At 47.2% G+C, this 24,497-nt stretch overlaps 10 protein-coding genes across 10 annotated transcripts; 6 read left to right on the plus strand and 4 right to left on the minus strand.

The window, feature by feature from the left end:
- Positions 1–850: 850 nt before the first annotated feature.
- Positions 851–2,353, plus strand: FPRO_15635 (uncharacterized protein; the record flags this gene model as incomplete). The annotated part of the gene is made up of 1 exon (XM_031220024.1): positions 851–2,353. The coding sequence occupies one exon, from the start codon at positions 851–853 to the stop codon at positions 2,351–2,353; it is 1,503 nt and encodes a 500-aa protein (XP_031085724.1).
- A 1,769-nt stretch (positions 2,354–4,122) lies between these two features.
- FPRO_15634 (uncharacterized protein) lies at positions 4,123–4,605 on the plus strand (the record flags this gene model as incomplete). Its single annotated transcript, XM_031220025.1, has 1 exon — positions 4,123–4,605. One exon carries the CDS (start codon positions 4,123–4,125, stop codon positions 4,603–4,605), a length of 483 nt encoding a protein of 160 aa, XP_031085725.1.
- A 753-nt stretch (positions 4,606–5,358) lies between these two features.
- FPRO_15633 (uncharacterized protein) lies at positions 5,359–7,631 on the minus strand (the record flags this gene model as incomplete). The annotated part of the gene is made up of 5 exons (XM_031220027.1): positions 5,359–5,403; positions 5,486–5,602; positions 5,652–6,104; positions 6,150–7,501; positions 7,556–7,631. The coding sequence occupies 5 exons, from the start codon at positions 7,629–7,631 to the stop codon at positions 5,359–5,361; spliced, it is 2,043 nt and encodes a 680-aa protein (XP_031085726.1).
- Positions 7,632–8,283: 652 nt separating this feature from the next.
- Positions 8,284–8,887, plus strand: FPRO_15632 (uncharacterized protein; the record flags this gene model as incomplete). Its single annotated transcript, XM_031220028.1, has 2 exons — positions 8,284–8,337; positions 8,393–8,887. The coding sequence occupies 2 exons, from the start codon at positions 8,284–8,286 to the stop codon at positions 8,885–8,887; spliced, it is 549 nt and encodes a 182-aa protein (XP_031085727.1).
- Positions 8,888–11,737: 2,850 nt separating this feature from the next.
- Positions 11,738–13,357, minus strand: FPRO_15631 (uncharacterized protein; the record flags this gene model as incomplete). The annotated part of the gene is made up of 3 exons (XM_031220029.1): positions 11,738–12,425; positions 12,477–13,098; positions 13,147–13,357. The coding sequence occupies 3 exons, from the start codon at positions 13,355–13,357 to the stop codon at positions 11,738–11,740; spliced, it is 1,521 nt and encodes a 506-aa protein (XP_031085728.1).
- A 1,401-nt stretch (positions 13,358–14,758) lies between these two features.
- Positions 14,759–16,021, plus strand: FPRO_15630 (uncharacterized protein; the record flags this gene model as incomplete). The annotated part of the gene is made up of 5 exons (XM_031220030.1): positions 14,759–14,885; positions 14,931–14,950; positions 15,001–15,037; positions 15,086–15,542; positions 15,592–16,021. 5 exons carry the CDS (start codon positions 14,759–14,761, stop codon positions 16,019–16,021), a joined length of 1,071 nt encoding a protein of 356 aa, XP_031085729.1.
- A 270-nt stretch (positions 16,022–16,291) lies between these two features.
- FPRO_15629 (uncharacterized protein) lies at positions 16,292–17,397 on the minus strand (the record flags this gene model as incomplete). The annotated part of the gene is made up of 4 exons (XM_031220031.1): positions 16,292–16,410; positions 16,465–17,068; positions 17,117–17,254; positions 17,311–17,397. 4 exons carry the CDS (start codon positions 17,395–17,397, stop codon positions 16,292–16,294), a joined length of 948 nt encoding a protein of 315 aa, XP_031085730.1.
- Positions 17,398–17,904: 507 nt separating this feature from the next.
- On the plus strand, positions 17,905–19,336 carry FPRO_15628 (uncharacterized protein; the record flags this gene model as incomplete). The annotated part of the gene is made up of 5 exons (XM_031220032.1): positions 17,905–18,093; positions 18,151–18,622; positions 18,681–19,022; positions 19,100–19,210; positions 19,290–19,336. 5 exons carry the CDS (start codon positions 17,905–17,907, stop codon positions 19,334–19,336), a joined length of 1,161 nt encoding a protein of 386 aa, XP_031085731.1.
- A 756-nt stretch (positions 19,337–20,092) lies between these two features.
- On the plus strand, positions 20,093–22,150 carry FPRO_15627 (uncharacterized protein; the record flags this gene model as incomplete). Its single annotated transcript, XM_031220033.1, has 2 exons — positions 20,093–20,111; positions 20,223–22,150. The coding sequence occupies 2 exons, from the start codon at positions 20,093–20,095 to the stop codon at positions 22,148–22,150; spliced, it is 1,947 nt and encodes a 648-aa protein (XP_031085732.1).
- Positions 22,151–22,348: 198 nt separating this feature from the next.
- On the minus strand, positions 22,349–24,488 carry FPRO_15626 (putative maltose permease (MalP); the record flags this gene model as incomplete). The annotated part of the gene is made up of 11 exons (XM_031220034.1): positions 22,349–22,454; positions 22,511–22,600; positions 22,661–22,869; positions 22,925–23,136; positions 23,188–23,365; positions 23,418–23,567; positions 23,633–23,726; positions 23,780–23,940; positions 24,000–24,071; positions 24,126–24,265; positions 24,323–24,488. 11 exons carry the CDS (start codon positions 24,486–24,488, stop codon positions 22,349–22,351), a joined length of 1,578 nt encoding a protein of 525 aa, XP_031085733.1.
- Positions 24,489–24,497: the final 9 nt, after the last annotated feature.

The following is a 24,497-nucleotide window of genomic DNA, read 5'->3' on the forward strand; positions in this document are numbered from 1 at the left end:
TTGCGGCTCTGAAATGGCACCACCCGGAAGTACATCCCTGTCACCGCGACGTACTTCCGGTCGGATATTACGGGGATTTATAGCCGAACAAGAGCACGTTTCAGGCCTTGGTCCATGTTGAACCGTTTACAGGACCCGCTGGGATCCACGGAAATGCTTGTAATGTTTCATTGAAGGGTTCGTTTGGTGCGCGTTATCTGTATTTAGAGGCTATCACGGCTTTAGCTTCTCGAAGGGGTAAAGGAGTCGAAGCGACCCTGGGACTAACGGCTCCGGCATGTCGGATTTGGTCCGAGGATTCGTTTTTGGAGTTCGATACCTGGTCCACTAGACCGGATTCCACTTCTGATGCTTCCTTGTCTAGGTCTGTTGGCATTGAAACATGATTATGGCTGTCGCTTAAAGGGTCAAGAACACGCAATTCCTCGATACAACGTATCTTCGGGTTCCTCAGATAGAAATATTGGATCTTATTGGCTATTTAGACATTCGGCTTTGTTAGGTTGTTCTCACCCCTGACCCGAAAGGTTGGTCAGTCAATGAATGTAAAGCTCTATCGCAACGCTGCAGTCACAAGCGAGCTGCCCAAGAAAGCTTGGTCCCGTCTAACCTCCTCAACCAACACCGTCGATCCTCATACTCGGAACCAACAATGTAACCACCTCGGCAGCACGTCCTGAAACACACATAGATAACACGAATCCCCAAGACCCAAACAGTCCATCTCTCCGCGTAGCGACCTTCGCCTGTGAAAAAAACCTTTTCGTTTATCCAAGTATTAGAAGCCAGGCCCCCTTCCACCAAAACAAACGAAAAACCAAACCATACCCACCTTTTCCCATCCTCCATCATGGCTCCCGCTAGAACAGAGGTTCTGGTCGTTGACCAACCCGCTCTCCACTCCAAGGCCGTCGCTACCGAACAGGTCACACCACTTCCTGACCTCGCTCCCCCTTTACTTCCCACTGAGAAGATTGGCCCTATGGGATGGATCCGAAGTCTTTTGCACTTTGAGCTTGGTGAGAGCTACAATGCTGAAGAGATAACGGCTATTCTCAAGAGGGCATATTCGGCGTTCAAGGAGCGCACGCCTATTGCGGGGTGTGAGGCTGTTCCTACTGCTGAGTATCTTGAGACTGGACTTTTGCAGCTTCGTCACTGTGGTGATGAGATTGAACATGATTTTCTTGTAAAGGACCTTCGTGAGCAGGACTTTCCTTGTTTTGAGGAGTTGAAGCGCCGGGGTTATCCTACTTCTGTTCTGGATCCTGATGTTGTTTGTCAACGGGGTCTAGGCGGGGAATGGCCTCGTGCTGGGGATCGATTGAACGCTACCATGGTGCAACTCAACTTCATCAAGGGGGGCTTGCTCCTCAACTTCCTCTTCCTACACGCCTACATTGATGGAACAACGGCGTACAAGTTCACCGAGATCTTCGCTGAGGAAGTCCGCAAAGCTCAGGGCCTACCTATTTCCAACCCAGCCGAAATCCCCTGCGATGATAGGGCCAAGCTGATGAAGCCATCTGATACCATCGTTGGCAAACCAGAGGATCACCCCGAGTACATTGAAGTACCATTCACACCTGAGGGCCCCCCACCGAAGCTAGCTTCACCTATTCACCACGGCCACATCTTTTACTTCTCACCTGAGAAGATCCAAGAACTCAAGGAAGCATGTGCGCCTCGAAATGCTAAGCTTTTCAAATCCGACGACATTTCTTCCTACATCTCCACGACCGATGCTTTGACTGCCCTCGTCTGGCGATGCACCATGATAGCCCAGCATGGGAAGAAGGAGGGCGAAGACAAGCCAACTGGTCCATCTATGGTTGGTCTAGCACTGGATGCTCGTCGTCGTGCTGGCAAACCAATTCACAAACATACTCTCGGCAACATTCTTGGCTTCGCACCAGCCGTCATGGACATCGAGAAGATTCTAGAACATGACGACGTCAGCCTAGCAGATATAGCTCTTGTTGTCCGAGGTGCTGTGAACAAGTCCAAGGAGACGTATCTCGCCACCATTAGCTCCCTCGTGGACAATCTGGGTAACGTGTCACGGTTGATACCCGCCATCTTCCTTGACATGCCTGGTAACCATGCCCTGTTCTCGTCCTGGAGAGAGTTCCCTTTTTATGATATCCAATGGGGTCCTGCCCTGGGGAGTCGGATCAAGGCTATTCGACCGCCCTCAGTGGGAGTGACTCACTCGATGCATATAATGCTGCCTGATAGGCCTGAGGCGGGTCCTGGTGTTGAGGTATTCGTTGGTACGGAGAACAGCGCGATGGAGAGTTTATTGGAGAACCCTCTTTGGAGGCAATATGCTCAGGGGCCAGAGAAGGCGTGAGGGGACCAAAGGTTGGCGATGCAAGATCATTGCATATTGGGCATTCAAAGTCTGTCTTCCATTAGGTACGATACACCAATTAATATGAAAGATGGGACACTATTGAACAATTACACGCTAGTGTACTTTTATCAACTTTATTGTTAAGCATCAATTTGTGAAACAGGAATAAGCCTTTCTGCCTGCTGATCGACCTTATAAGCCAGTCATAATAACCCTGAGGCGATATCATAAAGTTTCGTGCGACCGAACATGAGCCACGCTTTAGCAAAGCATGATTGACATCCATTTGAGAACAAGTCAACATAGACCCTAGCTACCTACCTCATCAAGGCTAGTTAATCCTTTCCGCTGGACTCGTGAGTCTCATAGGTCTAACATGGTCTATACCAAAACTTATACAGGGGGATCTCTTACTATGCAGGCGAAGGGGTTCGAGTGTTGACATACAAGTGACTGAAACAAATTCAAGCTATTCAATACAAAGTTTAGATACTCGTCCAGTCGTGAAAGCTAGTTTTGGGTGTCTGGAGGAACATGAAGCGTCAAATAATGTCACACGGAATACATCTTGCAATTACATCTTTCCCCTCTTTTCTGTATTATCTTGTGACCGAAGCTACCAATCTGGGGACTGTATCGCGCGTCTTACTTCAATGCTTATTTTTATACTACACACTGAGCTTCGATATATGGTTCCAGGTGATTCCTTGAGGTTTTGACGCTGTCGAACGGCAAAGTTAACAGAGGGGCATTTCCTTGAAGGGAGGGTGCACAGTGCTCATGCATTTCTCCAACGACCTGATCCAACATTCGTCCTTCTGTCAGGATCTTCCTTTAACTCGTTCCCGACTTGTCATTCCTGCTGAAATGCTTAGGCGGCTCAACGCTAGACTCGTCAAAACAACCAGAATACTTAATAACGGTAATTTTGACTTTTGATATGCCCACTTCTCGTTCGTGATGGGAAAGTTCATTCACGGTGACCAGTACCAACCTTAACTGAACCATATCACAATGTCAGCCGCACCTTGTTCGCGAAGATAGTTTGAATGAGACCCAATGGATGATTCCTTCGTCCTCCATGATCTTCTTGAATCATTAGAGTACAGGGCTTGGTACTCTCCTTCTTCTCAAACTCTAACGGATACTGGCTATAAAACCCCCTTGTACTCTTCATCCTAGATTCTGAATTTCCCTTCTTCATACTCTTCAGTTGTTTGCTCTCAAGTCTCTGTCTTCTGCTCTCAGCTTAAGCTTATCTGACAACGCTATCTTATCTCTTTATCGCATGTTTCTCTTGTCAACGACTTACACATTCACTCTCTTCGCCCAGCGAGTCGACAGACTTTGGCCTACATATCAGCGTAGCGCACATACTTCTCTTCATTCCTATATCATCAAGCTTCGGCTACATTTACGCAACATTTTGACACAGCAACAGCGACAGACTTTGACTCTTGTCGTTTCTCAATTTATATCTCCACACTTTCTTTATATCGGACTTTCATCCTACCTTCGCCTTCACACTTTTCTAAGCGACATATCTCTATTTAAAAATTTCTGCTCTTACTTCTGCAGCGCTGAGTCAATTGGACCAGGTTAATAACCAAGGAGGATTGCCATCCCCTCCATCTTCACAATATACCTGGGAGACAGGGTCAGACTGCTCTTACTACTCGCTCTCTGACTTGATCTTGGACAAGTGGTACCGAAAAATCCCAGCAAGCCAAGTCAGGGAGCAGGCAAAGCAGATTCCAGCCAGCCCTATGTCAAGCCAGTGCATATACCCGCGACAATTTTACAACAGAGAGAACCTCTCTCTTCAGTCGTCGGGTCCCTGGAAAGAGTACCCGTTCTGTCTGAACAAGGGTTATATGTCTGGGTCACCCGGCCCAGTACGTATTATCACCAACTCTGCTGCGCCTGGGGAGTTTGATGTGGTGTACCATCCGGTAAGGACAGAGAACTCAGCTTGTCTGGCTAAGTACCGGCCAAAGGGGTATCAAAAGGGTGCTGTACCAAAGCCCCTCCCCTCGAGCGAGCTGAGCAGCCAGCCAACACCAAGTTCGAGTGGTGGTGTCTCTTCACTGCAGGACAACCCGTATATCGCTGCTCATATGGCGGGTTACCAGCAGGGAATTACGGCTGCCTACTATGCCCAGAGTCTGCCGGTGACTTATGCTGTACCTGTCCTAGTACCAGCGTTCACTTACGCCTATGTTCCTGTTTACGGCCAGTACCTATACTGAGTCTGGACGCACTACTATCCTCGCTGGTCTGTTAGTCCCAGGACTTCTCGTAAATAGGTTCAGAGTTCAAGTCTATACATTTACAAAACCCCCCTTTCTCTTATACTTCACATCTTCTCACTATGCCATAAAACAAGCACCGCCTTGCGATATACCTTCTCTGAATTGTCTTATTCTACTAAGGTCTACTTACCACTGCGTTTCGAGCTGACCGCAAACGCAACTACCTTCATACATATTTTATCTAGTGGACATATGGCCGTATATCTCATCTATCGTCGAAGAAACACGTTTTCTGTTCGTTATCTTCATGAAAATGGACATTCGCATTACAGCTTTAAGACTTACGATAGCCTTGGTACTTTGGAGCTTGGTCAGGTACTCACCAACACCATTTACGACGGTTTGAATGTTCTATCAATACAAATCATTCACTCTTCGATCGGAGACTCGTTTCTGCTGTGCACTCATTTCCCACAGCGAATGAACTATACAAAAAGGCATGTAATATAATTTGTTCAATTTCACTCGCGTAGATGATTGGTAAGCATTAATTCATTAATTGTTTTGAGCTCCCACCCTTGGAGATACGTGATTGGAAGATAACAAGGTAAAAGCCCAACGCTGGCTTGGATAATGCGAAAGTAAGGTGAAACCTATTTACTTCACAGTTCTTGTAATGGCATATTTCACCGCGCTGGTCTCGTTCAATTCAATCCTTAATATTTGACGCCTTTCCTGACTCTCGGTAATTTATTCTTGTATCGATATAAGACCAAGATCCCAGAAAGGCCGAGCCTATAAATTCATGTCAGTACTGATTTGTAGAAACTAATAAAACAAACTAATAAAACCGTATTTGCACAAGAAGAATACATACAAGAGTAGCGAACATGCCAATAATTTTGGATCCCTTTGCGTGAACAGTGACCCAGCCTTTGTCTGTTCCGTAAGGGTAGTCAGGCGTTTGGACGATTCGGTCGAGATTGGTTCGAAGCTATCGGTCTTAGCAGTGGTTCTCTTTCAACAATAGGCTTTATGAGTACCTTCAGCCCAACAACATGTGATCCCCTCGTCTGCACGTCAATACTTGTCAATCTCTCACCAGAAGGACCATCAATTGCGAAAGAAACTGAGCTATCGTGAGAGTCGGGGAAGTTCCTCCTAACGGGATAGCTTTCGTCGAATGGGCCAATATAACCAAGATGTCGATCGTAAGAACTGTCTGTGAAGTGAAACTCAATCCCCGCTATATGGCAAATGTCAAAGATCCATACAACAATTTCCGACAGATCCGACAGATCCGACAGATATCGCCCATCTGATTGGCCAAAAAGGACGGTGGTAACTGGGAGATTGTATTCGGGCTTTGGCTCACCGCCTATGCTTCCGTTGAATAGCAGCCCTTCTTTAGGTACTTCAGGATACCACAGACAGTTGTTCAGCCAGTTCTGCTGGTTGGGTGATCTGTCACGACTAAGAGAGACAAGTTTGAATGCCTAGCAAGTTTTAGTACTCAAGTTTGTAGCGGGGTAGAAACTTACATCGAATTCAGCTTTGACTGCAGAAACTGCTTGGGTTCCTTCTAATCGCCACCTTGGAATTCCTGCTGACTCTCCTGCCCAGGAGCTGAGTTTTCCATCGCTATGAACTGCAGCAATCCCTGTGATCCCAGATAAGTCCATGGCGAGTTCCCATCCACGGATCGGCTCATCAAGTAGAATGCGTAGCATCAAATCCTCATGTTGGTAACCCACAGCATAAGATTGATCATGGCTATCAACCAGAGTGAACCCAGAGATGAATCTTCCAGCTGCTGTATCAACAAATGATACAGACATCTGTTGAAGTTTCATGGGCTCTGGAAAGTACAGAACACGAGCCTTCAGGACCCGAGAGCCGTAGAAGAAGCTGTCTCCTAGGCTGACAACAGCTCGTGAAGCTGTATGCCATGGAAAATTAGCTTCGGAGGTGGCATTATCTGGGCCATCAGGCGTAGTCTCGTGCCATGTGCTTAGAGGAGATCCTTGGCAAGAAACGCCGTCCATCTGGGTAAGAGTGGCTTGAAGACGCTTAGCAAGCCCCCATACCCGCCGACGGTTGACCATACTTGGGATCCCCTGTGTCCATATCTTAAGGGAATGATAGAAAGCCCTCCAAGATTGAGGAGACCGGTCATGAACTTCAGGCAAGTATTCGAACTCGTGGCCAGGTTGGAAGCGTGATGCCCAGAACCTTTCAGGCAGTTCTAAGGTTGCAAAGACAGGAGATGCAAGCCGTAGAGAGTGAACGTCGGATGTTGGTAAGAGGATAACGATCGATTGCAGAATTTCCGGAACTAAGCGAGAGAAGCTATCACTTTTCAGGCTGGTCACTGTTGGTTCCAGACGACTCAAGAAAGCGTCGGTTTGCAGGCGTACAGCTCCCTCGATGGCATAAATGAGGCCAGGAACTTGATATGGATCCGATCGAAAGACATGAGGTATATCGTGCAGGGAACGGAAACAACTAGCTCTCACAGGCATATCGAACATTTGTTCAATCTTAGAAGCGCCACCGTAATCATGGCCCCAGTCAAGCAGGGTCGTCGCGCCAGTTGGCGTAGAAAGACAGGCTGCAAAAAGAGCGTCAAGATTTGGTGTGTAATTTTTGGTGAATATGGACCAGCACGATTCATGGAAGCCATAGCCCCAAGCTATACCACCATCGGGATCCGTGCACAATGTTGGGTCGTCAGGCGTTAAGTCCACCTCTATGGTATTTCCCGGCCCAGACTGGCCATTGTGGCGAATTTGGGGGTTTGTTGGGACAGTTACCGAAGGGATATCATCGAATTCTCCCCATCGCCCAACGCCAGAAACGGCCGTGCGATTCCAGCTGTCGCCTTCAATCCAAACTGGACGTGTCAGGATTGTACGGTTCGCGCTTCAATTATGGTCAGGCTACTTACCTGCCCGGACATTTTCAATCCAGTCCTCATTAAGACGCCTGGTGAAAGGTATTCCACAGAGCGTGCAGTATTTCATGGCTGGGTAGATGGTTGTTATGTTTAGTGTAAAGTTGGGAACCTCCAAAGACCGCAACTGCGAAGTGGGAACCCCGCTGGTACCTAAATTATGAGGCAGATACGTACCGCCTACGCTTAGCGCCCGTTTTTTGCTCAGCCGCCCACCTGAAACGCGTGGTGGGTACTTGATTTAGCGCAGCCGCGGCAGAGACCCGTTCGTTGAAATTACGAGTGTTGATGGCTATCCCTCTAGGTCTGGGGTGATTATATGCCTGCGGATCTTTCGAATTCCTAAGCGCCTAACTGAGGTTTTGAGTTGCTGTGTGGTCCGATTTTGAGTATCTTCAACATACGTAGCCGCCCATTACGACGCAAGAGAGATTGTGTCCCCTTGTGACTTAGAACCAACAAAGTGTTTCTAGTCCGCTATGTTGGCCGAGCAGAAAATATCGAGTATTAATAGAAACAATTAAATCGCTCACTGGCTAAAGAGATGAGACCCTTTAGCAATAGCTAAGCGCTTAGATATATACCTATTAATTATAAATAAGAAGAAGGAAGAGCACCATTACACATTACATTCATTCAATTTAACCCAACGGATCTTTTCAAGTACTATTTACTTCATACTGATATTCATCTTATATATATCTCAATTACTTAATTCAGCAATGCCTCGTGGACGCCCACCCTACCTTCCAGCGCAGGAGAATGTTGAGAATACGGTATGCCTTCGATATCATTTTAACCCAAAGAGCATAATCCTAACTCTGTTTACAGTACATGGATCCGCAGTATATCCCGGACGGCGACTACACTATCGCGCAGATCAATCGAGGCTCACTTGAATCCGACGTTCGTGACGCATGGAGTGTCATCCTTTTGGATGTCTTCAGTGTGTATGAAGGTTTTAGGATCAACCATGAAGCTGACATCGCGGGCGGAAGGGTCGATATCGAGGTTTGTCGCTTGAGCAACCACCATAGGCTGAACTTCCTCGTTCTTGAGCTTAAGCGATATTCATACCCGAATTCTGATACTGCACTTCACGCTGCCGAAATTCAGTTGAGGAACTACCTCAGATCCCTTGGAAGCACAGAGGTGGATAAATTGTGGGGTGCGCTGTGCATTGGCAAGAGCGTTCAATTCTACCAGTTCACCCAGGTAAATGGTAGAGGTCAGCTCGTAACCCTTCATGAAGGCATGCTGCGGATTGATAGGCAGCCCCAAACGGTGACGCAGTGGCTGCAGTATATCAGGTCAAACATCATTTGAGCAGGGGGCGGTTTATGTTTTTCATGTTGGTGTTTTCCTCTGTTGTTTGATTGACCATTTTATTGAGTCTTGGCCTTAACATGTTGTTCCTTGGATATGTCTGTTGAGCTGTACTTTCAGGCATTGATTTAGCACCATTAGTCAGTTTCGCGAAGTTATTTGATGCTTTTTATGCAGATTTGTTAGCAAGATAGGCTGCTTGAGCAGTCAAATGATTGACAACTATTAGATCGATCGTTTATTGAGCTGCGATAGCCAGGTCCAATGCGTGGAGCCATAACACATACTGTAACAAGCCATGACAGTACTTCCCCTAAACAATGTGATGGGAACCATATAAGGGAGTATCTGCCAAGGCACACCAAGAGCAACCTTCAAATTTCCTTATTCATTCACCTGGTGACCTGAAAAAACTTACATGTCTTGTTATTTGGGTAACATCGCGAGTAGATACTCCAAGTTTCTCGAAAGCTCATGCCATCATGGCCCTCTACCTATCGCCTCCACGATATCTTTCTTTTGGAGCTCCTCCAGCAAGTTCTTAAACTCTTCCTTCCAGACCCTGAAGACTATATTCACTCTCACTTCCGCACAAGCCAGTGATTCCACCGATTCGTGATCCCCCACCATAAACTTCTTTTACGGCTGTGCGGAGCGCGTCCCAGCCCTCGACCTTCTTGGTTGGGATACTGTGCTTCTATTCGGGAAGGGGCCTATTATGTCTGCCATTATGAGGTGTGAGCGAGTTTGTATAAATCTCGACGTTCAGGTTTTCTTTACTGCTATATTGGTGTGAACACTGATAAACGTAAGTGAAAACGTTGAAACTGTTTATTGAGCTCAAGGCTGGCCATATAAATTTCGACAAATAAGCTAAATGACGGAGCTGACGATCAAGGTGAGTCAGGATTGAAGCGCAACAGCACCGCATCTACTCATCAGCTGGATCGCTGAATCAATGTAGACGTCTTGTCACAGGTGCTGCGACAGAGTTAATCACAGACTTTAACTGGCGATTGTCGCTTCATGATCTCGCTCTTCATTCTACCTATAAATTTTGCATGGGGCCTCATTGTTTAAGCCTTCAGATAAAAAGTTGAAAGCTCGATGGCCTCATCAGGCTGACAGCAAGGAAAAAGAAATTAAAATAAAATACAAGAATTTTGCATAATTTTGCATACAGCTCTCGCAAAGTCTCCCCAATCTCCAACGATCAGTTAGGAACATTACTTGTATATTAAGCTGTCAGGAGAAGTAATTCACAATCTCCCGAAGACACAAAACGAGGAACCACGCGATGCCTCTTGTAGGGAGGAATACATTTACAGCCGTGGAAGGCGTTGATTACTTCCTGTCCACACTTTGTCGCAAATATGTCAAGGGCGAGACTGCGCTTAAGTCTGCATTAGATATCATTTTTAAAGGGGATGGAAAGTCTGGCGAGTACTATACCTGCCATGTGGATCTTGAGCGCTATGACATCTTTTCTTGGGAGAAAACGACATTCTGAATTAGTCTGTAGAATGGATTGTAGGATCCTAAGCATCTTGAAATAGTCAACTAAGTCAGAGTACCGGTCTATTCGAATTAATACTACTATACTCAATGATATTTTGCGATACTATTAGAACATTGTAAGTAAAGCTTGGCCTTCACATTTAATACTTATACCCGGAGGGTCTCTAAATAATATTTCTTATTGATCTGTGATTGCAGAATGTGTTAGGCACATAATCTGAGTATCAGCTGTAGGGTCCATTAACTCAATCTAATTTTGTGTAATGAGTAGTTTTGGTTCTGGGTATTGATATAAGCTCACAGTTTCAGTTCTCAACCGTCAATAGCACATCTAGCAAACGACTTGGGCATCATGCTAGGGCCACAATAGTTGACATGCTGTGTCTTCATGACAGAGGTCGGCCGTAGGACCAAAGTGAATAAGTATAGGGATAAGTGCTGCCGTTAAGCTTAGGCTTTAGGCTGCAAACACAGGTGATGAATAAGAACGCGATAATCTTTTCCCTCAATATACGCTTTTACACGTGAATAACAGAATTTAATAGATACAAAAGTTGTACTCTTTGTGGCTTTCTCCAATGCTGAATAAATAAGAGGCTCGTGCTCCCGACAAGATTCAACCTGGCTTCCAACGCTGATCATATTGCATCTTACCCGGGACAGTCAATCAGTCTAAATCTTCATTCGCAACCTGGCACCAATCTATAAAAGCTCTGATTCGCCAGCTTTTCATTTATTTGCCTCTCAATATCAGCATAAGAATACCGATAACCTTCCGATACCGACAACAAGACAACACACGTCTCAAGTTTACAATGAGCCTAGTAAATTAGTCTGTCTTCCTGGAAAGCGGCAAGGAATATTTCGGACATAACATTCGCTCGTGCTTGGTCCAAGATTACGATGAACTCATTCTCAACCTAAGAGCCATTTTTGGTAAAGAGGAAAAACAAGAGAATAAGTATTTTCACGTCAAGAAGCGGGATTTGACCGCTACCTTGTATTGGCATTCATAGGAAAGAGGGACATTGAAGATGACCTGTTGTTCCTGACCACTGCGACAACGGTCACTTCAAGTATTAGCGCTACTATCGCTAACCAACAGAACTAACGGCCAAGTGGGACATTCTACTCTAACTATACAAGCTCGGAGTTATACAAGGTTTCTCTATTGCCCTTTTTGCACTCGATATACAGTATTCAAAGCTCCCTGATGGCAATACTAGAACATCAAGAAGATTCTGAGAAGGTGGGGTTGGATGGACTGAATAGCTCACTTGGGTGGTGAGGTTAGGAAGCATGGTGGGGTTTTATTCACAGCAGCTAAGCAATTTATGCTGTAACTTCTCGTCTCTGGATCGTGATGTTCATGTCCTCAAAGTAGCTAACACCACCCTTAACCACATACGTTCCCCTGTTCTTCTCATCAACCCAGTCAACCTTGAAGCTCCTCAAGAACTGCAACGGTCCCTTGTAGAGCTCCATACGCGCAACATCTTGGCCCAAACAGACTCTAGCACCATAGCCAAATCCCATGCTATACTTGTTGTAGACCTTGGCCTTGTCCGCGTCCAACCAACGCTCAGGCTTGAAAACTTCGGCATCCTCGCCGTAGATGTTGGGGTCACGGTGCACGAGCCAAGGGTTACAAGTAACTTCTGTACCCTCAGGGACAAAGTGGCCGCAGATCTCGAGACCGCCTGGTGGAGCGATGCGGGGGAAGATGTTTGGTGCTGAAGGGTTGAGACGCATGCTTTCCTTGACACAGGCAATGTAGTAGGGGCAGTTCTCGACGACTTCATCATACTGGGGCATCTCGGAAAGTTTACCAGCGACAGTGGCATCGTCGATCTCAGTCATTAGCTTCTTGTACACAGCTGGGCTGGTCAGGATTTGGATCATCATGGCCTGGAAGGCTGTTCCAGTTGTGTCAGCGCCAGCGAGAAGGACGAGAAGAATCTCAGCCTTGATGTAGTTGATATCCAAAGGATTGCCATCCTCATCCTTAGCCTCGATGAAGCTGTAGATCTATGTCAGCATTTAGCGTGAGATGTGAAACAAGCCAGCTTACGTTTGAAGCAAATCGACACGTCCATCTGTCGCACCATTCTCAATATCCTTGAAACGCTGATCAATCAAACGATCGCGGAATCTCATCAATGTTCCAATACCAGAGTCTTGCTCAGGACTAGCAACCATGTATTTACCCAGGAAAGTACTCTTGACCCAGTTGGTGAAGGGATGCAGCCTCGCCATGATACCAAAGGGCGTAAGGCCATCGTGAAAGCCCTGAATGAGACCTTCAACATCCTTGCCTTCTTTGACAAACCCGAAGGGAGCTCCAAAGCCAACTTCTGAAATGATGTCATAGGCCATGAAGACAGCCCAAGGCGCAAAGTCGAAGGGCTTGTTGGTAGAAGCGAATTCTCGCTGCAGACGCGCCATCCAATTCTCAATGTTGGAGTCGATCAACGGCTCCATTTTCTTGATGTTGGTTAAGCTGTAGAGAGGGGCTGCAATCTTCCTGTACTTAGCGTGCATGACGGAATCTTGCATATTGAAGAGAGATTCATCTTTGCCAAAGCTTCCAGTGATGTAGTGCTTCGATTTGTTGGCGTGACGGTTGTAAATCTTTGGTAGTTGCGTCGCGTCACTGACGAGCAACATTGTAGGCGTGATCCTGATGACAGGTCCTGAAAAGTGTGAGCGCCTGCATCACTCACTGATCCTGAAAATCTTACCATGCTTCTTGTGAAGCTCTTGGAACGTAGCACATTCGTCAGCCTTGACATTATGATACGTGATCCAAAGCCTCGTAACAGTGCCCCAAAAGTTCCCAGGGAATGTCCTCAGCGGATGAAAAAAGCGGTAGCGAACAATCTGCCACAAAGCGCAAAAAGCAATATACCCAGCCCCCAACAGGGCGACGTTCACAAAGCTCAGCACAGCCATTGTGTCTGCAGGAAACAAAATGAACCAATTGTTGGGAACGCAAAAATAAGCAATGAAAGGGGAGCGAACCCGATAATGTACGAGGGATCGACACGACGGCAGGTTCATTCAGGTTCCAGGCCTGTTCCCCACGCTGTTACATAGCCTGTATAACCGAGTTGCGCAACTTGACGATCATTAACCAAGGATGTTCAATGGCCCGTGATTGCTTTTCTCTGCTATGCAACATGTAGTAAAGTGGATGCCTTAATGTAACGGTTCACATCTCGGATGAGCAACCTGCTGGAGATCCAAGAATTGCTTATGCGCGCTTGCCTATCAAACGACGACTTACCTGAGAACGCTGAGCGTTCCTTGTCAAGATGGGGCATACCATTCGGCAGGATACGCGTTTCCGAGCCGTGGTAAAATTTCTGATCCTGGTCCTAATCCACATTCGCCAAGATCTGCTACCAAGATCGCCATACGCGGCTGAGATATTAAATCTTCTCCACTTGAACAGTTACTCAAGATTCGCATGTGAACAGGTTGGGTAATACAACGGTAATACCACGACGGTGTTCCCGAGATTCTGGTAAAGAACAAATTCCGTGATTCTTCTGCTTCTTTTCCCCTGACGAGAAATTCCATGCAGAGTCTCGGATGATGTGATGTTTATCTCATTGTGGGGACGTTGTTGGTGGCTTGCTTGGATCCACAGTTGAGAAAAGATGACAGATTCTCTTGAGAAAACAGGCTATAGACCAAGTGGATTCTACCAAATGATCCGCGGCATGAAATATCAGAGAAGGAAGTCAGTAGAAGGAGGCGATAATTAGCGTGAGACACGCTGGAGAGAACCGGTAGACTAACACTTAGCTCCCACCGGGCCGTTGTCTCTAACCTCAGTAGCATAAAAGTCTAAAGGAGGAAACAACACCAAGTGGGCGGGGAAAACGCTCCGGAGATGAAGCCGAGGTTCATTAGCGTCGTGATCCTCGCACAGACGAACCCACGGGCCATTTATCCGAGTATCCTAGCATCCAATCACTCCTACCCAAGCGTCCATCATTACACGCATCTCCACTTACAATGGGGGCATTGTTGGCTCCAAGACAAACAATGAAATCTGATATATGAATTTCCCCTGAAATACTCCTCATCTCTCGCCTGGCGCCGTCAGGGCTAGCCATGGAGGCAGTAAGATCTTCGGTCGCTTGGCGAGGCGAGGCTTTCGTCTGTGCTTTCGTTACAGAATGGTAAACGATTGGCATAACAAAGGAGATAATCCATCAGCTGTAATGAAAGGCCATCTGCTTGTCTCAGTTGAGATTCGATGGATTCTTCCATTTAACCCGCTGAAGATTCTGCATCAGCTGAGGTTTTGGAATCGTACTATCTTTTTCGTTTGTCTTTGCAATCATGACTGAATCACAGGGCTCAACTGTTAATTCCGTTGCTATTTGTTTTGCTGTCATTAGTTTTTGTGCTGTGGTGTTGAGATTGTGGGCGAGGACGTTTATTGTTCGGTCGCTTGGGGCTGATGATTGTGAGTACTTTGATCCGCTTATTGGGGCTAGGCTAACTGTTGTAGACTTGATTTGCGTCGGAGCCGTAAGTCTGATCTTTCTAGGACTGCATATGCAAATAATGACAAATTCCAGATCTTATCGTGGTGCTTCATCGGCTGCACAATAGCTTGTAAGTCCACTACCGCTTGTTAGCTGACCATCGCTAACCTCTTTTTAGCCGTCCAACATGGCCTTGGTAGCCACTACGAAGACGTGATCAAACGCGGCACCGATAACTTCATCGCCTACCTCCAAATCGTCTGGCTATCATCCATCTTCTACAATGCCTGCCTCGGCTTCATCAAGATCTCAGTACTTGCACTCTATACCCGACTCGGCGATAAGATGTTACGCAAGACAGCGTTTGTCATGATGGGCGTTGTTGGATGCCAAGCTGGTGCGAATGTCCTTGCTTGCATCTTCCAGTGCAGTCCGGTCCCCGCTGCCTACGATATCACGATCTTGCCAGAGGATAAGAAGTGTGTTGACATCAATGCTTTCTACTTGGCCAACGCCGCTGTTAATATCTTCACGGATATCTTGACGTATACGTTGCCGATTCCACTGGTGGCGAGGCTTCGTGTTCCCCGACGACAGAAGATCAGCCTGGCCATCATCCTGGGTCTCGGACTCTTGTAAGTCTCTATCACCACTTGGTTGCTGTCACGTCGCTAACATTAACAGCGCCTGCGTCTCGTCCATTATCCGAATAACCTATATCCCCAAAATGCTCAGCTCCTCCGATTCGACCTGGGTCATCTCCGACGCGATGTACTGGTCTGTAATCGAAACCAACATCGGTATCCTCGCCGCCTCGATCCCCTCTTACAAAGCCATCGCCAAGAAATACGCGCCCCGTCTCCTCGGCAGCTCCGGCATGTCCAGCAGTCGCAAGCTCTCAGGCTTCAAACAGATGCCTCTTGAGCTTCATGGTGGTAGCAACCCTGGTACTGGCGCACCGAAGAGTACGTTTGAGACGAATATTAAGAATGGGTTGGATGATAATAGTAGTGAGGAGGTATTGGTTATGCCAAATGGGAGGATTGGGGTGAAGACGGATATCACGTTTCGGTATGAGAACAACTTGGAGAATGGTACCGCGAGTCAAAGATAGTACCTTTGCTTTTCATCTGGTTTAGATAGCACAGCAATAACAGTCGACACATACATTGACTTTTACATACGAGTCAGTGTCATCAAACATCTACCCCGTATCCAGAGCTGCACTTAGCAATAAAGCGATGGATCTTTCCTAGATCTGTCGCTCAGGTGGGGAAACACGCTACTAAATGAATTGACCAACATTGCCATTTTAGCTCCGTGAATTCGTATAAAATAACAGTGCAATAATCTACCAACATGACATCCCAATTACTGTCAAGGGCTAACCGGATGTTTGGAGAAGAGGAATTGGGTTTCCCTGTAACGGCCTGGCTAGGGGTTGCGTAGCCTCTTCTTTCTCCAACTGAGACGAACACAGCTCAAGTATACGGCCATGGAAGTCTTTCAGAGTGGATCAGTATGACTTGGGTCTACTCAGATAACGGGCAGACTTACATATAACTCCATTCTCTTTCTCGGGATTCAGCAGACCCTCCGAGTAAATACCAATATTAAGATTGACTTGAGTCTTCTCACAAAGCTCAATATCCTCAACTGCAACATTTCGCGTGAAGCTATACCACTTTTCGAACTCATCGCTTCCGGAAGGGGCCTTGTGATAGTAGTCGAACTCCATGCGGGCCTGTTCGGGTTTCTCAGATGGGTTAATGCGCCAGCAGGTCAAACCCCCCGCGTACAAGCTCAAAGAGCAGTTCGGGAAAAGAAAAAAGAATAAACCATCATCGGCACCAGTTGCAGTAGCCATATGCTGCGAGTAGTTGTGTTTATTGATGACTTTGTAGCCCGCAGGCTTGAATGTCTTTGCAAACTCGGGGTGCGCGTAGGCACAATGGAGACACTCCTGATAGGCATCAACCGCAGCCTTCCAATTATTATGAGAGGTGTACTTTAGAGGACGTCTCAGTGGAAGTTCAGTAAAGTCGGCGTGGGCCGTGGACTCCTCAAAGCTAGGGAAAAACTCTTCAAAGGAGCAGGTCTCGTCGGACAGTGTCAAGAAAACAAGACCATTTGGAGTTAGGTGCGATCGCATAAGGGTACCCTATATAATAAGCAAGGTTACTGAAGACAATATTTGCTTTATGCTTACATCGTGTTTCTTGGTGATTGTAATGCTTCCCCAATCTTCAGTTTCGCGACGGACAATGAAGTCGATCTGAGCTAGCTCATGCTCATAGTTAACATTGGTTTCGGGAAACTTCGTTACGGCTCCTAGAAGAACCCACGACTACATAACAATCAGTAACGGCCCGATAAGAAAACCTGCATCCCTCTTGAACTTGCCCTGAGAAAGATTGCCCGCCTCTCTAGACTGTAGATTCCCGAGCTAGTGTACCAGGAAGCAGGAAGAGTAACATCCCAGTCCGTCATTGTGAATTGTCGATGGGACGACTGCGGTGGTGGTTTTCTTCTCCGATGCTCACCTGATGCGATCTTAATGGATTTTATCTTAAAATAACAGGGCACATTGAGATGCCCATATATGAGAATGTGCATCTCCCAACCTCATCCAAGGTCGATGTTCATTGCCAGAAGCCTACCCTACGCTATACCGGATCAGGAAATTTTACACGCAGCATGCCTTATCTACATATTTTCAGCCAGATGATACCACGCGTATCTCTTTAAAATACGCCATTATTATGATTGACTCGCTCAAAAGTCAGCGACGTATGCGTATAGACACCTCGATGTAGTAATTTCCATTGCCTAATAGAGAAACCGCACACGAGAACACCAGCCTTCGGGATACACTTTGCGCATACGCCGCTTTCGACTGGAGTGCTAAATATTCTCGCCCTGCTGTAAGGAATATCCTTTCTCATTTGATGTATTCCACTTGATGAATTGCGTTTCTGTTCTTGTACTGTCTTCTCAATGGATTCTACAGTATTTTTATGTACCACCAGCTTGATTGTTACTGCTCTAGTTCTTCATTTCTGGCGATATCTGCAACAAAGCCATACCCGCCTAATAGTGCCGGAACATATAACCTTTGACTTGCCTGATGGATGGTGGTCAGATCCTGTTCGATTCCAGCTTGAGCGACGGGCAATCTTCAGCCAGGTAAGTGCCCGTTAAATCCACTGTATCTGTAACGTCGTGGTCTGATTTCATTAATAGACATGGGTATGTATAAGCCACCGCGGACGCTTTCGCTCCCCCGGCGACTATGTGGTCTATGATGTTGCTGGCTTTCGCATTCTCATGATCTTGGGTAAAGATCAGCTCGTGCGGTCCTTTCACAATGTCTGTAGACACAGGGCCTTCCCGGTCGCCCGGAAGCAGTCTGGCAGCGCTACCGTTCTCGGCTGTCGATATCATGGATGGAGCTATAACACGGAGGGCAAGCTCATAAAAGCTCCCTATTTCGACAACCTACCCGGTTTTGATAAGACTTTAAACAGTCTCTTCCCAATCCACACGAAGCAGGACAGCAAAGGCTTTCTTCATATCAACGTTAGCCGTCACGAAGACGTGTCCGCTACTGCTACTTTGATGGGCGCAGAACTGAGAACGCCTGGGGATATAGGACCAGATACAGAGCTGGTAGACAGTATTGAGCTAAGTGGAAAGTTCAATTGGAAGCTTATCCGTAAGTATCCTGCTTCAGCCGTCGTTATAGTTTACCTGCAGATGCTAATGTACGACAGTCAATCAGCCATACGATACATCAAATCCAACGAAGTACTCGATCTCAGATTATGACCGCTCGTTGCGACCAGTAAGACACAGTTCGATTGAAAACCAAATATTCTTCCCTTTGACTACAATACACGCAATGTCTGGTAAACCCTTCTGGTATCAACTAACCTACTCTCCCGTTGCCGTTGACCATACCAATTTACGCTGCGATATTTACATCAACAGTCCCAAGGGCTCTTTCCAACTCGAGGGGACTACCAAGGATTCACTTCAAAAGGAGATACAGCAAAAGCTACTAGCCTTTGAGAATCAGTACAAGCAGCTAACCACCCAAGGAGAAAAAGGGTTTGGTAACGGCAAGTTTGCGCCGCGTCGAACAATTCATATTGACAGAGCTGACTAGTGGTAGGCTACCAATCAAAGATAGCTGATGCGGCTGAAATGCATCGGCGACGGGAAGCAGTCCGAGGCTTTGAAATCAAGCCCGCGGCGCTAAAGCAGCAAAATGGCAACGCCACCTCCTCGAAAGCTGAAAGAAGTAAGTCAAAGCCTGGTGAACACGCAATGTTGAGGTTTCCTCGACATTCTGAGGCCACGTTGGCTTATCTTTACTGTAGTCTGCCAAGCCGTGGACTGCGGCAACTCCAGAATGCTAGATTGGTAATGGTCAAGAAGCGGAAGCTTGTGATAAGGACGCTTTCCATCTTTTTACTGTTTCTGGCTGAGCAACTTTGTGGGAATCCGCCACATGTTCGTTAGGGAAAGAAGGCAACGGGTCAAATTAAGAAGTAAATACACAAACTGATAGCGATTGTCCATAGTTACGGTTCAGAATATTAGATTGTTATGGCCAATCAATAGTGCCGTGAGCCATAGACTTGTTAATTTACAGTGGCATTTGAAATCTCTGCTTTTGACATATTAGAAAACGGAGCTTATGCACCGAGAAGAAGCAGATACATGCATACATAAATCTAGGAGTGGGCTGGATTGTCTAGGAAATCAGGCTCCGAAATTCTATCATGGTTCTACCGACGAGTCGACTCCTTTCCCGTTACCGTGATATATAGATCGTGTTTAAAGAATGATCTCATTCGGCCAGTTGGCCTTCAAGAGCTATCGGCAGCGCCCGAATTGTTGAAGTAAATCATTATACAAAACCGGATGACGAGTGGTGATGTAAAACGTACGTACTCATTGGATTGGCCGAAATCACGGCATTTTGCTCCGTATGCCGGCTACCGTAGCAGTTTACGGCCCCGCTAGCTCCTTTGAACCCCGCGCTTCCGCGCTTATCAAGTGTGCTGATCAATTTCCCCTCCCTGATACGGACGGTCGACCGCCGGACAAAGTCTGCCCAAAGCTTGGGAACGGAATAGTACGAGGAAGCATACTAGACGCTCGATACCTGGACGCTACCATGCCCCGACGTGGCGGCGGTAGGCACACGAGATCGTACGGGCGCCGTTCCCGAGGTGGTTGCCACTCATGCAAACAGCGACATGTACGGCTGCGAAATCTCAAATCGTCTACGAGATACTGACACAAAGAGGTCAAATGCGACGAAAGTAGGCCAACGTGTACGAATTGCGCAAAGAAGGGCTTGATATGTGACGGTTACCCTCAGCGAACGTTGAGGTGGTCGTACAAACACGAGATAACGGCGAGTGAAACATCGGAACAGCATAACAAGTCGCCAGAGCCTCCAAACGATAGCCGATCGAAGTCTAATGGGATTCTGGACGGGACTGATGCCTCCACCCGTGATGAAGTTGTTGAGGAGATTTACCCAATACCGGTCCCCGAAACAGCTCTTTGGCCAGAATCAGAATGGATGGGCTTAACAGATCTTATTGGCTTGGATTCTACGAACATGTTCGATCAGGAATTCAGTGGTGGCCTTGAATCGATTGCCATCGAGACGCCAAACTTCGACTTTTCGACTTCCAACTGGCTACCGGACTTTTGCTTCGCTATGTCACCCCAACAGAACTCCTGGTTAGATCTTGGCATAGCCGGTCAAATCCAGCCACCATGTATTAACTCAGACTCTTCCATGCGGCTACTAAAATGTTGGTTCGATGAAGTATGCCCGGCATGGTCCGGTTTCGACTCCAAGTCCAACCTGAATCGAAAGACAGCGGAGGGTCTTTGGCAAAGCTCTCCCCCAGTCTTTGCCGCTCTTCAGAGCATGTCAGCCAGTTTCCTGTCTGCGCGGCTACCGCAAATGAGGCACTCTGCCATGAACCTGCTAAAAACAGCAACACTGAGCGTTCAAGCTGAGATACAGGAGCTCAACGAGAAGAATGTCCTAGACGAGATGCCTACCGGTATCATATTCGCACTAATATGCCTTGGGACGACAATTTGTTGGTTGGATACTCGGCGAGTGGGTTGGCCGTTTCTGCAAGAGGCAAAGACACTACTCCGCTGGAGCTCACAACAACAGTTTGCTGCTGATGCTGACAAGCTGGATTTCTTTAACAAGAGTCTCACCTACTGGGATATGTTGATATCCTTCATATATGACCCAGAACCAGGAACGGATACTCACCAAGTCAGCGCACTCCCTTCCACCTTCCAGAGGTCTGAGTCCTTACACACCTACAGCCAGTCTCCATACGAAGCGGAGCCTCACCCCTGGACTGGTGTCTCACTACTAAGCACTACCCTTCTCGCGCGGTCGATTCGCCTTTGTCGACTCTACCGCCATCGTGCTAATGACCGAACCCTTCACTCACCTTCAACGGCATCAGAGATTGAGCAGGCAAAAGAGTTGGAGGTAGAGCTGCTACAGCTGCAGCTTTCTCCTAGACCATCACTGAACGATACTGGCGACCAGCGCACACCAGCTACTCAACTTCTACATGTTGCTGAAGGCTATCAACTCGCCTCCTTGCTCCAGCTTTACATACAGTTCCCTTCGCTATTGGTGCCCCATTCCCACCTTGTGCCGCGAGACCCTGGTGAACAAGAAATAACCGCGCTATGGCACAAGCGCATCATACCCTTGTCACTTCGGCTCATAGAAGTTCTGGAACAAATCCCGTCCGAATCTGGCAGCTGCGCTATCCAGCCGCTTTTATATATCTGTGCTGCCACAGGCCTTCGTTACACACCAACCTTACCACTTGACACAGAGTCAAACTCCATCAGCGGTGGTAGTCAGGTCAAGCCAAGGCCAATGGAGAGCATTCTTGACTATCTGGACCTTCTCAAAGACCCACTTGAACATTCCAAGGAGGAGGCGGACCCTTTATCGGTATCACAGATGGCGCTTGACGTCAGTAAAGGGCGAGCCTTTATCTTACGGCGTCTTAGTGTCTTTAAAGAATGCTTGCACCCTGCTCCAATCGAAGTCGCTGAAAGATTTACGAAAGAACTGTGGGCTGCTTATGATGAAGCACCCCGGTGGAGTATGGATGTTTGTTGGATCAGCCTTATGGAGAAGAAAGACCTCCGAACGTTGTTTGGATAATGAGACATCCAATTACATGTGTATGCTTCACTTGGTATCTGGAATGCTTCCATTGAGGCCATTTGGGTTGTTAATGGATACTTATCTTGATAACATGGATAATAGCAGTATGCAAAGCACAGTATTATGGCCCCGTTAATCAGAAGTGAAGAGCGAATATCCCGACACAACATCCCTTTGCGTCCATCATTGGTACGATCAAACCTCATCAACCACCTTCTTCCTGTCCTGAAGCTCGTGTGCGTTGACCTGAACCTCTGTGACAAATTTGTCAAACTTGCGAAGATTGACCTTCTTCTCAAACCTGTTGAGAATTTAGCCTCATATACTTAAACACATAACATTGACAGTTTAACCTACATTTCGTCAATCTCGGCGGGTGTTCGGCGTGCTACTTCAGGGAGGATGAACCAAGCGATGACGACAGCGACAGTGCCGGTACCAGCAAAGCTACACACTATTTAGTAGGTGGCTTTTAATGCAACATGAAGGTTTGTAGAAAGTACTTACAAGAAACCAGTCTTGACTCCCCACTTGGCCGATCCGTTGATCATCAATGGGGTACAGAAGCTGAATATGATAGCGATACAGTTCGACACAGCCAGTGACCAACCAGCTGTCTGGGCTCTGAGACGCTGTTGCGGAATCTCGGCCGCGAAGGCGTAGCCGATGGCCGAAGCACCAGTCGTGGAAAACGTAGCAAGGCAAGCGAAGAAAATCTGCAGGGACACTAATCAGCCAAGAAGGAAATGGTCCCGTTGAGATGAGACAAACAAGTAGCGAACTAGTAGCCTTGGCTGTATAGTCGAAGCAACCAATGATACCCAAGCACAGGACTGAAACGACCGTGACAGCATATGGGTACACGGTTAGAGGGCGTCGACCGACGGAATCTGTAAGTGTTGCAGTGGCGATCATCGAGATGAGCTGAACGGATGATAGGATGAGAGTTACGAGGAACGGATCCTTGTTTCCTGCATATTGGACTGTAGGATATTGTTAGAAAGTTTGCCGGACACCAAGCAGCCAACACGTACAGAAATATGTCGCGTAGGTATTAAATACGGCTAGGCCAACGAACTGCTGCGTGATCTTGGGCCAGCCGGAGATGACGAATCGAATCAGGTTGCGACCCTTGAACACAGCCCAGGGTCCCAGCTCGGAATTTTGCTCAGCTTGCTGGCGTTCGACGGCGAGAGTAGAAGTCATGATTTCCTACTCCGGAGTTAGCAACTATCAAAATAAAAAAGACCAAGTAGGCACTTACGATTTGTTGATTAACATCGTAGCCTTCGACATTGGCGAAGCATCGATTCAGCACTTGAGATGCCTGCTCAACTTTTCCTTTGCTCGCTAGCCACCAAGGGGACTCGGGGATGAGGAGGAAGGCGATAAGGATGCAGCCAATCATAGCCCACTACAGTTGGTGTTAATTTCAATACTACTCCGTATAAATCGAACAAAGAGTCATGGGTGACTCACCTGGGTGTAAATCGGAGTTCGGAAATCGAGGGGGTCGTTCGCTTTGAGCTCCTTGAGCGCCACGGAGGCAAAGAGCTGGCCTAGGACAAACCAGCTACTCAAAGTTAGTACATCTGGTGCGAATGGACATTAACTATCGTAACTCACAAACTGTAGGCATTGATGAAGAAACCTCGGAGCTGAGTAGGAGAAATCTCGGAGAGGTACAGAGGCATGGTGGACTGCAGCATACCAACACCCATGCCAGAAAAGAGCTTTGCCACAAGCCAATGCTGCCAGTGCGTTGCAAATGATTCGGCAAATACGCTCTATTCGGGTGGGAAAATGCGATCAGTTCCAATCCTTGTAAGTGTCGTGGCGTACGTACCGCGGTGAGAACGACCCAGATAATCATCATCGCAGCCTTTCGGCCAAGACGCTCAGTTGCATATTGAAGGAGCTAGAAATATCGCCAATCAACGATGAGAAATCTCGAGCATGAAGATTAACGTACGACTTGTCCGATGGTCTGGCCTGCTGACTGGATACCTCCCCAAGCCGAGATATATTTACCCGCAATGATGGTCGTGCCAGAGGTAGAGAATTGTCGTATGAATCCAGGGTTGGAGACGATTCCGCCGTTAAGATTGATCTCTATTGCAAGTGACGATTAGCACATAGTTGAATGTGAAGACCCGGCGCAAGACTTACGATATCCATCCAGAGATGCGGAGAAAGCTGCAAGCATAGCAATACAGCCGACGCGCTTGAACTTGCGAACACTTTGCCAAACGCTCAAGTCATCAAGCTTGGACCTCATAAGAAGTCCTTCGCCAGTGTCCTCGACGGTGTCGGTGTGAGCCTTTGCCTGCTGCATTTCGTTGTT

The sequence above is a fragment of the Fusarium proliferatum genome (assembly GCF_900067095.1).
Source record: "Fusarium proliferatum ET1 genome assembly, contig: FPRO_scaffold009, whole genome shotgun sequence".
In the NCBI taxonomy this organism is placed as follows: Eukaryota; Fungi; Ascomycota; class Sordariomycetes; order Hypocreales; family Nectriaceae; genus Fusarium; species Fusarium proliferatum.